The sequence below is a fragment of the Poecilia formosa genome, unplaced genomic scaffold (assembly GCF_000485575.1).
Source record: "Poecilia formosa unplaced genomic scaffold, Poecilia_formosa-5.1.2 Scaffold0, whole genome shotgun sequence".
In the NCBI taxonomy this organism is placed as follows: domain Eukaryota; kingdom Metazoa; phylum Chordata; class Actinopteri; order Cyprinodontiformes; family Poeciliidae; genus Poecilia; species Poecilia formosa.
Genome location: NW_006799939.1, coordinates 6,012,587 through 6,029,974, shown reverse-complemented (window position 1 = coordinate 6,029,974; position 17,388 = coordinate 6,012,587). Strand labels below are relative to the sequence as shown.

The window sequence follows — 17,388 nt, the reverse complement described above, 5'->3', positions numbered from 1 at the left end:
TACTTCTAATTAAGAATGTGTGGTAATTTCAAAATGTGGTAGTAGAAAGTACTGATTCGGGTTACTGACACTATCTTTTTCTCTTATTTTAAACCCCTCGCTGTGTATGTCTGGCCTTCTTTTTCCGTTTAATTTGCTCTCCTCCATCCGGTATTGGATGTGAAAGCTTCTTTTTTTTTTTTCCCTCTCCGTATTTTAGGTCCAGTCGTCCAGACCACTGACTGCCATTGTGTAGCCTCGGCTGCTCAGCAACCGTCCCCGCGCTGATCTAAATTGGCAGTGAGGTCATGTCCTCAACTAGCTCTCAAACCTAACCATTGTCAGAGTTAACTGAGCAAATTTACTTTTAACTTGAGCCCATTTGGACCCTTGCACCAACGCCGACACTCTCACCGCCTCAAAGAAAAAGAGGGAGAGAGAGAGAGAGAGAGAGAGAGAGAGAGAGAGAGAAAACAATAGACTTTGAGCATACAAGAAGTCAATGTTCCTTTTGACTTGCTGGAGAATTCAACAGTCCGCTTGTTGATCTGAGATGTTGAGGACCCGGGTCACCATCTCTTAACACAGACCAGGGGTAGCAAACGAATGAGGCGGGGTGAAAGGGCAACTGCAGACATTCCTTTGGAAAATAAACAGAACAAAAACGGGCTTCTCTGCACAGGTATTTTAAAGCAGATCTATCAACCTCAGCTGCTGCCCTTTTTCTGAGCATCTAAATATGCTTAATGACACATCTGTAGGATTCCTCTCCCTCCCCTGCCCCTCCCCAATGGAACATAAATTGCTTCTCCGCCGCAAAAGACGTAAAGTAAAGTATGGCTTTGACCACAATCGCTGCAAGCTGCCTTCGTCCTCACGTTTCAAAAGCCCCGGTGGGGAACGAGTTTAATGCAATTAGCAGGTTATCTGTGGGGGAAGTGGAGGAGCGCTCTTCCTGTTGCCGGTTGCCCCGACAGAAGGGAGGTGTGGTTGTCTATTGGACCACAGAGGAGAGAAGAAAAAAAAGAGAAGATGGGCAGATGCCCTGACAGAGGAGAACATCTAGGTTTACTGCTACGCCACGTAAGGTTTATCTAGCATCCTAGTTTTGGTTTTGGTTCCTCGGTCAGCAGGTGATTCTTGAACACTCCAAGGAAAAGACAAAAACATTTCTTTTGATTTCTTGAATGATTACAAGGAAGCACACACAAATAAATCACAAGCAAAGTGTATCTAAAGTGTTTTTTTGGTGGCCAGCCCTGCCTTTTGTGTCGAAGCCAGTGGTTGAATGAAAGGCAGCAGTAGGGGTCACCTCAGGCATCTGCTGCGCTCCGGCACCGTTCAGCTGCCCATCTGTGTACACCACCGTCCTTCTGTTCACCCAGACACACACACGCACATGCACACACACCTACACACACACACACGCATGTTTGCGTGGCTATCTTTGTGGGGACTTTCCATTGACTTCCACTCATTTCTACAGCCTAAACCTTTCCTTTACCCTTTTCCTAACCCTATCCATCACATACCTAACCCTAACCAAAACTCAATTCACACCTTAGTCCTAACTCTGACCCCTGACCCAAAAACAGGGTTTCCCCTTGTGGGGACCAGGCTTCGGTCCCCACAACGTAGTATATGTCAGGAAAATGGTCCCCACAAGGTATTACAAACAAACGTGCACATACACACACACACACAAACTAGTGAGGCAGGGGAAACGCCTCTCTCTGAGCGAAGAACATCCTGTGCAAATGATTGCACCAAGTATGTTGTTGGAGGGCTTTTTTTTTGTTTTGTTTTTTTTATCCAGTTTTGGCCAAAAGAGAACTGTCAGGCTTTATTATAAAGGAAACCATTGGATCGGCAAACCACAACGGTGGTAAATGGAAGAAAACAGAGAAGCTCTAAGTGGTAAGGAAATGAAACAGAAACAATAAGTCAGTAAAGTTACTTCAAAGCCCCCTCAGAGTGGGGCTTTCATGCCCATCTGACAGATTTTTATTGCACAGAACTCCATGCTTATGGTTTTCCTAACTGGTGAGAACAATTCTGCTACTGATCAGCACCTACAGCGTTGTGAAAAAGACAGAGTGTGCTCTGTTACAAACTTTTTTAGTGTGTTGTTTTTGGGTGTTTTTTTTTTTGTTTTTTTTTTGTCCCTCTTACATGTTCCAGATCATCCAGCACACGTTAATACCAAATCTGGAGTGAAGACAAAGTGCAGTTATGAAACAGACTGTAGGATAAAAACCTTCTAACTTTGATAAATGCATCCGACAACAAACGCCTTTGCGATAACTGCAACATTTTTATTTTTTAATTCTGCCAAATTCAAATGTTTCCAAGCACTCACTCCCAGTATACACTCACTCCACATCTCTGCCCTCAGATTTAAACTCAAACTTTGACTAGCCCAGTTCAAAATCTCCATTTTGTTCTTTATTTAAGCATTCAGAATTGCTCTTCCCGGACTGCTTTGGATCATGATCCTCGTGCAATTTTGGAAGATCGTCACCTTGACGTCACAAAGACATTTTCCTTGAGGATGCTGAAGCAGAAATGGAGTCCCAGACCATCACACTACTTCCACCGTGTTTGACTGCCTGCATGACGTTGCACAGAAATGCTGTTAGTTTTACACCAGATTTACTCACGTCCTCCTAAATGTTCTCACTTTGTCTCACCAGTAAATAAAGTATTTTCCCCAAAAAATATCGAGATTCATCAAGAGGGGCTTTTTTTTTTTTATCTTTTGAGCAAATGTAAAATGCACCTTTGAGTTCTTCTTGGCCAGCTGAGGCTTTGCCATTGGAACTTCCCCGCCAAGTTGCCCAGTCTTCTTTCTAATTGTTGAATCATGAATATTGACCTTAACTGAGAGTGCTTCAGATGTTCTAGTAGGTTCCTTTACGAGCCACTGGATGAGTCATGGCTTGTTTTTTAAAAGTGTTTTTGGTGGGCAAGTCACTCCTGGGAAATTTGACCAATGTTCCACTTTCTCTATTTGTGGATGATGGGTCCCCAGCGTGGTTCACTGGAGCCCCAAAGCCTTAGAGACGACTTTGTTTTTTGTTGTTTTTTTTAAAATTATTCTTACCAGTCTGGATGTTTCTCATCTTGTGCTAAAATTCCTTTATGTAGCAACACCATGTGTTGCTACATCTTGCATCACTTTATCAGACAGATTCTGTTTAAGTAGTTTCTTTGTTTGGGTGTGGCTGGTCAAAAATAACCAAACAGTATTATGTACCTTCCAGGCATGTGGTGACAATTTAGAGCACTAAAAAGTAAATATGTTACCTTTAACTGTTATAAAAATGTTATATATAATATATACATATCAAATATGGCTTAAAAAATTGACTCTGTAATTTAATTTCTTGAAATTGGGCCTTTATCTCTTTAAAAACTCCTGCTGTTCCGAAACTCTATCTTCAGGAAGTAGTCACAGCATTGCTCCTCTATTAACCTTTTGACAAAGTTTTTTTTTTTTTTTTTAACCAGCGTTTCACTGAGAAGTAGCTCATGTAATGAGCTCAGTTGATGTCCAGTTCCACCAGGTGTTTGCTAATTGCTGTTGGCTCGTCTGAAGGAGCTGAGTGGGGGAGTCATGGCAGAGGGCTGCTCTCTGAGACGGAAGCTCAATAGTTTCATCCTCGAAAGCGGAAATCAGCGCTTGGTCTGTCAGGCGTTTTCCATAGCTGAATGGTTGCCATTGGAGACAAAAGGATTTCTCAAACGTGCGTGAAAGAATCAAGGCAACCCTGCAAGTATGTTTTCTATAAAGGAATAACATTATACCATGATGTAAAGCTCAAAAAAGTACATTTTACATAATGCTGCTCCTTTAACAATGTGGTAACTCACAATAATGTGTTACTTTTATGACCGGGCTACTTTGGACCTCTTCCCCCTTCCCCACATAAAAATAACGACTTCAAAACTGAATTCTACATAGTCTCAATCCGTCTTTTGTCTGGTGTATAATTTAGTTTGATAATCTAAAACATTTTGGGGTGTCAGAAGCAAAAGTAAAGAAATCTGGAAAGGGGCAAATACTTTTCCACCGCTCCGCAGATCCCCGCTCTGGAGCAGCTTCTACAGTTCCTGTGAAGAGCAGCCTCCACACACAGATGTGGGGTGTCAAGACTATTTGTGTTATACATTCCCCACATTTCTCCCTGCTCCTGATGAAAAGGACCCCTCTCGTTGCCAGTTTTGGTTAACTCTGGACTAATATATATTAGGGCTGCGTTTCAAATAAACACAACACTTTTTTTTGCCTCCTCTCTCTCTCCCTGACTGTGTCTCAGTGTGTACGGAGGGACAATAAGGGAGCCGCGATGAAGAACTTTATAGGAACGTTCAGCTTAAGAGTGAGGGATTGAAGCCGGTAAACAAAGCATTCCTTTCCCTTTCATCACCATTTAATTATTCCCTTAACACGCAGCCTCACCTCCAGGCCAGTGCCCAGCAGAGCGGCGAGCTTGTCAAATAAAAATAAATCTTAAAGCAAAGGTTTACTCCACTTGTTTGCCGCTTGCTTGGAAACCTGCTAAGGTGACATCGCCACATTGGTGAATAATGAAGAGTCGGCTGAGGATTCCTCCGTTCCTCTGACTCTGACAGGAATCTGTTGGAAGGTGAGGGTTGCTATATGAACGGATTACTAAAGAGTGCACTGAGCATCCTCCGCCTCCCCTCCTCTAACAAACACGTGAGCAGTGACATGATACTGTACAAGAGTCTGGACAGCATATAACATATCAAAGCAATTTCCTAATTGCTTCCAGGCCAAGGTCGCTGCTTTTATGGGGAGATTTTCCCCCTCCCCCCGTTCCCAACCCCAAACACCCCTTCCCCTCACAACCCCCCAGTTTTGTGTTGTTTTCATCTCCAGATTGGGAAGCATTAAAGTGTTAAGTAAACTTGACCCAGCCGGGTTGGATTCATTGGGAAAGAGTCAGGGTTCCTGCACTCGGTGCCGTATCAGTGACAGTCAGTCCTGTGGATTTCCTCCCCGGGTTCGATGGACACCATATGTTGATGCGGTTTCCGCGGCCGTGGTCCCTGAAACATCCAGGCGCTACGTAATTGCATTTGTTGGGCCATGATGAGAACGCGTTTGCTAAGGGGTAACAACAGGATGAGTCTGATCCCATTGCAGACGCAATGTGGATCTTTTCAGGAGCGCTGCGAAAACACTGGTATAGCGCAAATAATAATAAATAAGACAAAACTAACTTGAAAAAGTCACTCTTCCGCAAGAAATAGGAGCTTGATTTAAGTCAGTTATTCTTGAATATAGATATAATGTACTTGATCCACTGGCAGACTGTTTTCCTTATAGCAAAATATTTTTTCCATGTTATTAATGAAAAAATGTTATTTCCCCATAAAAAATAATAACACTGAGTGTTGCTTTGATTCTTTCATGCTTCTTTGAGAAATCCTTTAATCTCTATGGCAACCATTCGACTGTGCAAAACTTGCAGTTGAACCTAGCGCCGCCTCCGAGGAGTAGCTTCCGTCTCACAGCTCAACCCTCCGCCACAACACTCCACTCAGCTCCTGCAGACTAGTCAGCAACAATTAGCAAACACCTGGTGGAACTGTGCAACAGCTGAGTCGTTATTTTGTTAATAATGACACTTTAATGTAAAGATGGTACTTTAAATTGACTTTTAATGCAACTTCGTATTAAAAGTGTCATTATTTACCAAATGATAACAGTCATAAACATCCATAAAGACTTTTTCATGTTCACGACACGTGTTAAGACATATTTATGACAGTGTCCTGTCAGTCTTATGCACACCCTGTCAAATAAAGGGTCACCTTTAGTTCTGCCTCATCACAAGTGTGCTAAGAGATTTGCACTAGAAACTACATGAAAATGAAATAACTTAGTGTTGCAGTGAGAATGGACTCTCCAAGCTGATCGTTCTCTTTTAGGAATCAATCTGCTAGTTTGTCTCGGTGCCTTGCAAAAGTATTCATACCCTTTGAACTTTTCCACATGTTTTGCCACATTACAAGATCACAACTTTAACGTGTTCCATTAGAATTAGAATTTAACCTCTTCCAAATCCAAATCTGGATCAGTGTGGCATCAGGAAGGATTGTGGCAAACAGAAAGTTGTGGAGAAGTTTAAAAGCAGTTCATTTTTGCACCGTTTAAGCCGACACAGCAAATATGTGCATGAAGGAGAACATGTGGAAGAAGAAGATGAAGAGTTTAAACATGTTTGTCCTGCATGCAAACATAGCAAGAATAGCACCCGCTTCCAATGTTATCAGCACATTAAATGGCCACGATAAGCAGTTATCAGTCCCATACATTAGTTTCAGACTGAGTCTCCAGTACCTCCTAGTGTAGGTACTTATCTACCATTCTTATCACTGATAATATGCAGCTTAACCAGCATCTGAAACTGGAGGGCTTTTTTGTTTGTTTATTTGTTTCATTTATGGGCTGATAACATTTAAAATGGGTGAGAATAGTACTCCACGTCATGTGAATACACCATCCCTAAGGTGAAACATGGTCATGGCCTTATGGTTCTGTGGGGATAGTTTTTCTCCAGCGTCTATAGGGAAGATGGACTAGTTTGATGGGAAGATAGAGGGAGCTAAATACAGAGGATTCCTGGAAGAAAACCTGTTCGCTGCTTCTTAAAAACCTGAGACCAGAGCAAGAGCTTTAGCTTTCAGAAGGAGGAAGACCCTAAATATCAACCAGAACTACAGTGGATTTACATCAAAATATTCACGTGACTCTTGCATGAATGGCACCCTGACAGCAACGGCAGTAAACAGTTACATGACATATAATCATAATTCTTTCATCATCTATCAGCTAACAGAGGAGACAAGCGCCCTTATACTTGGGAGCGGCTACTTATGCAGCGTTTTGGGGAAATTGTAGTCTGCCATTTTACACAGGAGTTATGGATTCAACACATTTGAACGACACACAACTTTTTTTATATGAGCTGTGAAATGCTGTGAGAGGTATGGTGGAGTCAAGTGCACATTGTCCGAAACGAAACAAAACAAAACAAAAAACAACCCAACATCATCCTCCTACTACTTCCTTTTGTCTTCTTCCTGGTTTTCAACAGTAGTAACTAGTGGTGGGGGGATCGATCCTAATATCAATAATGTTGATACCAGTGCTGGTATTGATATTGAATGATACTCATGTAAAAAGATCGATACTCAAGTTTTTTCTCTCTCAAGCCTGTACAGACTGATTCATCAAAGTCTCCTCTGTGCCTGTAGGAGCAACACGGTGCCGTCACACCGCACGGAGCAGCGCTGCTCCACCCTCTATGGTCATGTGGTTCAGCGGCGCCAGCCAAACAGGGGAGAACGTATTCTTTCTTAATTTAATTTTCACTTATTCATTTTATTTTGTTTAAAACCAGAAGTGCGCTGAAGGGAATACATTCCTTATTCTTTGCATTACTTTCTTGTATTGTTCAACTTGGAAAAACAGAATAAGTTTAAAACTATTTATTTGTTGTGGAGTGTTTATTTTGTTGTATTGTGGTTTGTCAGCCCTCTCAAGTATTTTCTTGTCACGTATCCCATATTGTTATCGGCGATACTGGCCCTGCATTTACTTGGTATTGGATCGATGCCAAAACTCCCAGTATCGCCCACCTCTAGTAGTTACACCCGGATGCGAAACAAGTGTTTCCACTGCAGTTTTGCAAAATGCATCTATTTCGATGAAATCCACCTCATCCAAGCGCAAAAACATCTTGAGGAAAAAGTGAGATTTAGCTGTTGACCTCACACGCATGAAAGCGATAGAAAACTTGTTCAATGCACAATTTACAGGTAAATTATATTGTTAGACTGTGCTGTGGCCCCCACCTCCCGCCCTTTCTCTAACGATTAACATAAAACCCTGCCAAATCCCCCCAACATCGATGCAAACCGAAATCCAATGAAGAATCTGCATCCAAACTAGAGCCGGAGGAGCTTTCAGAAAACAATGGGCCTTAGATGTTATGAAGCCGGGCGAAACATATCCCAAAGGACTTTCGGCTGCAAAAGTCATTCTACGTGGGTACTGACTCATGTGGGGTTCGATGCCAAACTTTTCAGTTTTATCATTTGTGAAATATGCGAGAAAACACGCACTAATTTCATTTGCGACTTTGGTTTGTGTCGGTCTGTCTCATAAACCCCCCCAAATAAAACCCAATGAAGTGTGTGGTCGCATCGTGACAAAATGTGAACACGGTTTTTAAGACACTCATTAAATGTCCAAATTTCCGAACATAAACCGAGTGAAATAAACACAAACAGGCAGAACTCACCAGAAATTCCAGACTTTGTTTGGAATTTTATTTGTACAGTAATGGTGTGGAGTAGTATCCAGTAATATGTTATATAAATGATCTCATATATATATCATTGTAAAAGCTCTTTACACTTTAACTGAATGCACCTCAAACTCAGATCCTATATGCAATAATGAGGTAGATAGATATTAATAATAGTACTTTCCACCCTCTGCAAAAAATATCGAAGACACCTTAAATTACTCTTTTTTTACGACGTAAGAAATATATGATTATCATGGAACTCTGTACATCACAAATAATAAAATAATTATAGAATAGACATTTTGTTTTTACCGATTTGAGTGCAGTTTTTTTTTACATTTGCAAAGAAACGCCTTTCGAGCGTCACTTCATTCGCAGCACTTTGTAAAGTTTTTTTTTTTTCTTTCGACTGTACAAAATATTTACAGCTCAGAGATAAAGACGGGAAAAAAATAATGAACAGCAGTGCATTCAAAGCTAATGTGCATTTAAATATAGTTTCGATTGGCGAGTCTATTTTTTTTTTCTTTTCTCTTATCTCCTCTCTCTCCCTCCCTCTCTCTCGCTGAACCACTTGTCCGTGCATGGCGCAGGAAGTCGTGGAAGTGCATTGCGTAAAGATGCAGACTTTTAAGCGAATAAAAACAAAAAATCCGCCCCAGTTATGTGTGCTTTTCCAAAAAAAAAATAAAATAAAATAAAAAAATTGATTTCCATGCATCAGGTCCCAGGAGAGGCACAGATCTAATCTGGGTCCTTTTAAGGAAAAAAAAAACAAAAAAAAACAAAAGAGAGAAATCTCTTGAAGGCATCACCACCGCCATCTTTATCTCCTCACATACAGATCCACGTTTCTGGGTTTGGTACATTAGACATTCACCTCATGTGTTCATGTATTTACCGATTTCTTTTGTCTCTCTCTTTTATTTCCATTTATTCATTTATTTGGTGAGAGCATGCTCTGTCCCGAGCCTGTAATGTCTCCAGTTAGGGAGTGTGTGTGTGTGTGTGTGTATGTGTGTGTGTTGGGGGTGGAGGGACGACCCCAAAACGTCCCGATCAAGCGCGGCGCTCCCAGATAAACAGGCTCCTTTCTGGCCCGCAGCCATGCAGAGCGCGCACTGTGTCTATTCGCTGCTTTGCGCCAAAACCTCCTGGACATTCCGCTTGATACGGTTTTTTTAAAGGTCTCTGCGTGGATGAGAATAAATGTGCTGGACGCTTTTAGTGTTAATCAGTTTGAATAAATAAAACTGAAGTAGGGTGGAGGTGGAGGTGGACGGGATGCGCTTCCTGTGAGCGCATCCCTTCATTTGGATTAAAACGCTCCAGACCCTGTGAGGAGCTGATCTGTTCACGTCCACGGAGCCGTCAGCACTTCGGCTTGAACAAAATCTGTCTTTTCGTTTTTCCTCCGTTGTTTTATTTATGACACCAACACACCGCTACCTGCAGCCGCACTGCTCCACCACCATCTCCTCGTACTGCTTGTACACCACGTTGTTGCCTGAGTCCGTGAACAGGATGCTGATGGGGCTGAGCTTGGTGGGCACGCAGCAGCTGGGCGGGGTGCTGTTGGGGTCCATGGAGTTCATGAGGGTCTGGATGATGGCGTGGTTGGTGGGCTCCAGGTGCGAGCGCAGCGGGAAGTCGCACACGCCCTCGCAGTGGTAGGCCTCGTAGCCCAGCGGGGCGATGATCCAGTCGTCCCAGCCCAGCTCCTTGAAGTTCACGTGCAGGGCCTTTTTGCTGCACCTGTACTTGGACTTCTTCCCGTGCCGCTTCCCGTGCCGGTTGTTCGGCGCCGTCCTCCGCCGCCGCCGCGGGGGGCCCTCGCCCAGGCCCTCGGCTCTCGCCGGCTTCTCCTCCGCCGAGCGCCGCGACTTGATCTTCTCCTTCATCTCGTTGAACAGGTTCTCCCTCTTCCTGGAGCGGGTGTAGGCCACCAGGATGGCCTTCTCCTGCTGTCCGCGGCCGCTCCTGTCGAGGCCCAGCCGCCTCAGGTCCACCTCGGCGTCGGACTTGCCGTGCACGGCCCGGAGCTGGAAGCAGAGCTGGCTTCTGTGCTGGCGCTGCGTCCGAAACGCGTCCCACACGTCCAGAACCTCCCAGCCGCCGGTCTCTGCGGAGTCAGCGGCGTCCAGAGACCTGGAGTCCAGCGGCTTGTCGGAGCGGCACGGGTAGAGCTGGAGGTGGAAGGGCCCCGCCGCCTGAGGGGCCCCCAAAGCTTTCCTAAATATCCTTAATTCGGCTCCGACCAGCTCCTCTTTCTCGGACAGGGTTGAGACATCAAACAGATACTTCTGTCTTCTCAGAGGAGAGTGCAAAAGATTGTCTGCAAGGAGAAAAGAAGAAAATAATTGCAGTCAGATTCACTTAGAGTGTACAGTGTTCAGAGAGAGGTGGTGTGTGTGTGTGTGTGTGTGTGTGTGTGTGTGTGTGTGTGTGTATGTGTGTGTGTTGAGGGAGTTGTGGGGGGGTCACATTCTCCCACAGAGGCCTTCTCTCTCTTTTTCTTGTTTTTCAAACGTCCACCATGAGCCCGCCTCACACAAACTGCAGCTGACAAGCTGTTCTGAGAAGAAAGGCAAAACCCCTACGGATGGCCGCCACAGAAGTATGATTAATGTCCCCGTCTAATTTCTAATCCACATCCGCCCTCATAATAAATTTATCCGATAATGATGCAATTAAGATGCCCGTTAACGCCTCGCGGTGCTGCCTTAACATTTTTTCTTTGTGGAAAAAGGGGGGAAAAAAAGATGAAAGAAAGGAATGACTTTATCGCATAAATCTTGCGCATTGCGTAAAGTGCGCATTTGTCAGGTTGTTCCTGTTTTTTTTTTTTTAATTTATTTTAGGAAAAACACCACACACCGATACATCTGATTATTATTATTATTATTATTATTTATATATTTTGTTTAATGGCGTGCCACTTTTAATCAAAAAACGGCGTGTCTGGATGAAGAGTTGCGCTAGAAATCAGAATTTGTGGAAACTGCAAAAAAATATTAGCGATGAAAGACAATCTATCTTTTTAACGAAGCATTCTAGGTGGCACGTTAAAAATATATATTTTTTGCTCCTTATGTTGCTCTAGAAAACCGCTCACAGTGAACCGTCCGGCAGGGCTGTGTTATAAATGACGATAATAATAAAACTACAGATTCATATTTGTTATTGACAAAAAAAAGAGGTGTAGTTAAAATGTTGCTAATACTAACGCCCAACTTATTACTAAATCACACAAAAAAGTGAAATATTTGTCAATGAAATTATTAAAACATATTATAGTGTAGCTTGTAAATGTAATGCTTAATAATGGTTAACATCCAGCAGTATTTACCATTTTATTTTAATCACAAACTTTACCGGAATTTAACAGAGCATGTTGGTTCAGTCCGCTGCTGTAATCTGTCAGGTGACTGTGAGGCGGATATGATTTTAATGGTTTTATCAAGATTGAAACTTAAAGATTGTCACCTGTCTGATTTGTCATGAACCAGTTCAGCGTTAAAGTCTGATTTGCTACCAAGCTACTCTGTAAAAAAAAAAGCTTCAGATAGTATCAAACAGGCAATGAAAAAATATTGAAATGAAATTAAGCATTTTAATTTGTAAATGATAGGCTCAATATTAGCTACATTTTAGCAGCTCTAACATAGCTGTTGGTAATAACCATTTCTTTATTTTATTTCTTAAATTTCTTTCGTCATTTATTTTTTGCTAAAAAATTGTGCACAGCTCTCGTTCTCTGCAGTGTTCAGCTGATATGTTTGCATGGATTGTAATATGACTGAATTTATTACATCTTAAGCAATATTTAATATGTAAATATTAAATTAATATGTAAATATAATATTAAATACTGCTCAATCTTTGCCTACTCGTTGGCAAAAACTTTAACTTGTTAACTAGCAAAAAAGCTAATGCTAAATTCACGCTTCTTGCTTACAGTGAATGAGCCATCTTAGTTATGTTATGATGTAACAGATTTGCAGGTTTTATTATTGTTGATATTAATCGCAGACATTTTAGGCGTGAGTAACAGAAAAAGCTCTGACAAAAGAAAAACAGATTCGGAAATGACCAATTATTCGAGTAAGATTTTTTTGATTAAGTTGTCTTTTAGATGTTAGACTTCCATCATTTCTACTCATAAACACTGATTGAAATCGAATCCAGCAACTTTCCCCCCTCTCAATTTGTTACATCTATTTATTCCTTTATAACACCTTCATTAATTAGTGTGTGATTTAGTTTTATGCGCTGACAGGTCGATTAATAATGTCGACCTTTGTAGCGGAGAAGAAATAAAATGCTTAAAACAAACAAACAAACAAAAAAAAGCCTGTTCTAGAAACATTTGGCATATAAACAGCAACCAGAACATCCAAAAGGGGAATACCATTTTTTTAAAGTTGTAGATTAAAAAAAGAATTAAAAAAATAAATAAAATAAAAAAAACACAGATTTTAGGAAAAGGGGTTTTGAGTGGTCCTGTTAGGCACAACGGAGCAAAGGCGACCAACTGCATACTCCGCTCAACAATGCACAATTATTACATTATTCTCCTCCCCAGAGGCCTGAACGTGTTTCATCAAGGCGAACCAATGAGAATGGGATGTAAACCAGAGAGAGACAGAGAGAGACAGAGAGAGAGAGAGAGAGAGAGAGAGACATTTAGCACAAACAGGAAACAGTTCGAGCATAACGAAGACATTTCGAACAAAACGTTTTTCGGTTTTCCCCAGAAGAAAAGCCGTATTAGAGAAATCTTCCCTTTTATTTTAACATTTCCGTCAATTTTCTCCCGAAACGTTCATCTGCAGTTTAAGAAATGTCCCTCTTGATTTGAGAGCAAAACTATACATTCAGAATGGAGTCTGCATGTTTTAATATACATTTCAAGTGTGATTTATTTAGTCGAATTCGTCTTAATTTGTCTGTTTTTCTCCCCTCTAAATGACAGGTTGTCTCTATTTGTTTATTTGAACGTTGTCTTAACTTAAACTGACATGTTTCTACATCGCAACATCCATGTCACATCGTTTGTGAGAGCACCTTTAAAGAGAGTTTTTCCAAATAAATCTGGCTGTCAGATTCCGTCCCGTGAAGCCCGCCGAGTCAGACAGTAAAAAGCAGATTGAAACCTTCTGCCTTCTTTCAGTAACTTTTTCTTCTTCTCTCCCTCCGTCTGGTTCACGTTACTTTTTTTGTACTTTTATAAGCACTCAAACAAATCGAATACAAGTTTGCCAAATAATTAACAGTTCTCAGCTCCCATCCTCCTCATTAAAACACTTCCCCTCTTCCATTTCATTCCGACTTGCCAACGACAACATTCCGCTGAAAACGAGTGCGCCAGCGCGGAACGACTCAGTGATCGACTGAGTGAGTGATTGCGTTATTTAAGTTGTCAGTCTTGTCTGATTTTAAAACCTTTTTCTTCTTTTTCTGCTTTATTTGCTTGGTCATTTGAAGCATCCTGCTGTATCTTTCAGCTAAATCTTGTTGGTTAAATCTCAAGAGCTGCCCCCCCACCCCCCAGACTTTTAAATGATCGATGATGAGAAAGTGTTCCCTCTCTTATTCAGATTTATCTATTTGATATATGATTTTACCACTTATAATTTTTTTCTAAAGCAAACTGAGACATGGATTTCTTAGTTTTTCTTTATTTCTTTATTTTTTTTAAAATCTGCTCCTGCGTGCGTAAAATGACGCGCAAAAGGCGCACAGGTTGTTTTCCTCCAAAATGTGACACTGCTGCGATTTTAAACCGAGTCCCAGCTCAGCCGAGGTTCATGCTGCAGGTTAGAATGCAGCGCAATGCTTAGTGGGGTTAGAGGGAGGTTTGAGAGAGGTGGTGGTGGGGAAGAGGGTAGGGGAACTGAAAGCAACACCAAAAAGCAACCAAAGGCGCTCGAGCTGCAAGAACTTAAGTTTCCGTAATTAAAGTGGTGCTCGCAAAGGGAGGTTCCGCAGTAAAACAAGAAGGGAGAAAAAAAATCCAAACCACTTCACAGAAGAGGAAGCGCTCTAATTTTCCCCTCTTTTTCTTTCTCTCTCTTTCTTTCTTTTTCCTTTTCTTCTCTTTTCTCGGGGATCTGCCCACCGTGGCCGGGCCGGGTCATTACGGGAGAATAGACAGTGTTTGATATGTTATGACATGAACACTCAATTAGATCACCGAGTTCAAACACTGCAGTCAGCCGTTCCGATGCCAAGCTGCCCCTCAGAAGGGTCCAGCTCGGGGTCAGAGCCACTGACACATCACATCAGAATCACAAGAGAGAGCCTGACACGTCCAACCCCCCACCCCCAAAATCCCCTCCTTAACCAGCACACACCCCCAACTCCTCCCAAAAAATAAATCAAACCAAGTCCCACTGCCAGAAACCAACAACGTCCATCAGAACTTTTTACGCGCAAATCAAGTTTAAAATCAGCTGCGTCGCTAATGGGGGGCAAAAGGGGCCCCCCACGATAAATACATTTATTGATTTAACCTTCATTCGTGGGCCACCTCCTCACATATACACACAGAGTTAAAATTAAAGTGTGCAACGCCAAGGTTTTCAGTTCTGGTACCCGGTTCGAAAACCTTCAGTTGGAACAGCTCTGTCGGAAGCGGCATCGAAATCTCTAAACTGTCTGGATTGCACAAAACAGAGTCAATACAGTGTCGAAACAAATCAAAATTCATTTTTTTATATAAAAGTATTGACTCTCACATGTAGCATCAAGATGTTGGGATGTTTTGCAGCCTGCGGAGCGTCTGGACTGCCAAAGACTTGCTTTTTATTTCTCCCTCAAAGATTAACTCCTGACCTTGCAATGTGTTTGTGTGTGTGTGTGTGTGTGTGTGTGTGTGTGCGCGCGCGCGCGCGCGTTTGTGTTGATCGGACTGTGTTTGCTCTCGCAAGCTGCTCCTATCACTTGGTTACACATGTATAACTGACTCAAACACCTGCTGCTCACACCGACCCGTTCTGCGCCCCCATGCCCCCCTCCGCCCCAACCCTGGGCCCCTCCGGACCCCCTTTGTTGGCACAAGCTGGCCTTCTACTGGGTACCATAATGGCAACAGATTGGACGTTTTAATAAGTGATGGCTGCGGTGTGGGGTGAGGGGGCTGGACTCCGTTTGAAGGTTTGTTAGAGGAGGAAAATCGAAGGAAGCGACGACGGAGACATGGACCTTTCCACATTTTAGATTCTAGGCTGACAGTGACTTAAAGCGCTCGTTTAGAGAGAGAGAGAGACAGAGAGAGAGAGAGAGAGAGACCATTGTAAGTTCACTGTAGTGTTTATTTAAAACCAATTAAACTCTGTTCTCTCTCAAAATAAGTTGAGAAATTAAAAAAAGTGCAGCCTTAGCATAATTCATGAAAAATATATCAAGATTTCACACTATCTGATCGCGTAAATGTGCTTTTGTTTGCTATACACCGTGCGTAAAATCTAAAGCCGGTGATTTAATACGCTGCAGAAGATTTTTCCCCCTTCTTTGGTTTCTAGCATGTTCAGTGATGATACTATCAGATCGGTGGGCTGCGCAGTCGCTCTGAATCCAACCGGCTCGGTTTCTCTCTCTGCAAAAACTGTTGTGGTTTTCACAGTCAGAGGACGAGGATTTAAATCAGAGTTGATCGTCTGAAAGAAAGGAGACGAGAAGTGGCAAATAATCGCTTGTTTTCACATGAACCGAAATAAATCTGAAGCTCTTGTGTATTGTCTAAAAATTCAAAAACATTTGATTAGATTTTGAGCGCGTAAAATGCGTCCGTATAAGTTTTTTTTGTTTGTTTGTTTTTGCTTCATCTGGAGTGTGCGTAAAAAGATCTTGACCCTACTCTAATCGGTTCCAAGAGGACGGTATATCAGAGCAGAGCCGGGAAAAAAAGAGAAAAAAAACCCAACCTGTTCCTTTGTCCACAAAACTCGTTATGGTGTTGGCAGACTTTGAAGAGCTGAAGAAGCTCGCGTTTAGTCCGAGTTTCTCGGCCGCCGAATACGTCCTGTATATGGAGAGCATGTACTCGTGCGGCACCACGGCGTCCTTTGGGACCTCTCCGTCTTTGTGATGTCCCGCTGCGGGGTGCGAGGAGGCGATGATGTCTCTGAAGAGCCTGGGTGACCTTTGTCCATGCGGATGAGAGGTCCTGGCTTCCCTGTTCCTCCTCGGCGCAGAAGGGGAGATGATAGCAGCAGACTGGAAACACGGTACATTCCCAAACAAAACGAGGAGCAGGCCCAAATGTATCGCAGCGAACCGAGATGCGTCCATGGCTAGATGATGATGATGATGAGTTCTTCTTTTTCTTTTCTTTCTTTTTTTTTTGTAAATCTCCCTCTTGTTGGTGAAGTGAAGCGCCTGGAGCCCCGGGGTGGGAGATGATGGTGTGCGCGTCAGAGTCGGAGAGCTCCCACCTTTTGCGCTCTGCGGTCGCAGCAGAAGAAATGCGTTTTCCTCGCTCTGAACTCCACACAAGAGCGGAGAGACTGCTGGGCCTGAGAGAAACACGCCCACATGGTGGCTCAAATGCAGGGCTTCCTAAACAATCTTCATGTCACAGAGCTCCACGGAGCCGCGGCTGAAGCCGGCGGACCGCCAGAGGTGACACAGACAGGACTCAGAGGAGTAAACAAGTCGGGCGTCATCGCGTCAACATGTAATCTAATCTGTTGAAAAAAGAAAAAAATAAGGAAAAAAACAAAAACAAAACAAAAACACACCCTCAAATAATGTGACGATTAAATTAATTCTTATTCCACAACCGAACTTATCCGCTCTGAGCTTTAAACTGAAAGCACATGTCTTATCAGCAGAGGCATGTCTGCAGTCCCGCAGAACCAAAGTGCAAGTCCGCACAGAGTCCAGACTTATCGCAAAGTCTCCCAATCCCAACCTCATCTGATCTGATAAGATTTTTTTACACGCAAGTACAGGTTCCCCATGAAGAGGAGACGCTTCTGACGCATAAATGTTTCTGACCTTTCAATTTGTTTACTCGCTGGTAGAAATGGTCGAATGCATTAAAAAAAAGAAAAGA

At 42.7% G+C, this 17,388-nt stretch overlaps 1 protein-coding gene across 1 annotated transcript; it reads right to left on the bottom strand.

The window, feature by feature from the left end:
- Positions 1 to 8,316: 8,316 nt before the first annotated feature.
- On the bottom strand, positions 8,317 to 17,388 carry gdf6a (growth differentiation factor 6a). The gene is made up of 2 exons (XM_016679338.1): positions 16,256 to 17,388; positions 8,317 to 10,662 (listed from the first exon to the last, which is right to left on the bottom strand). Exons 1-2 carry the CDS (start codon positions 16,620 to 16,622, stop codon positions 9,773 to 9,775), a joined length of 1,257 nt encoding a protein of 418 aa, XP_016534824.1. The 5' UTR covers positions 16,623 to 17,388; the 3' UTR covers positions 8,317 to 9,772.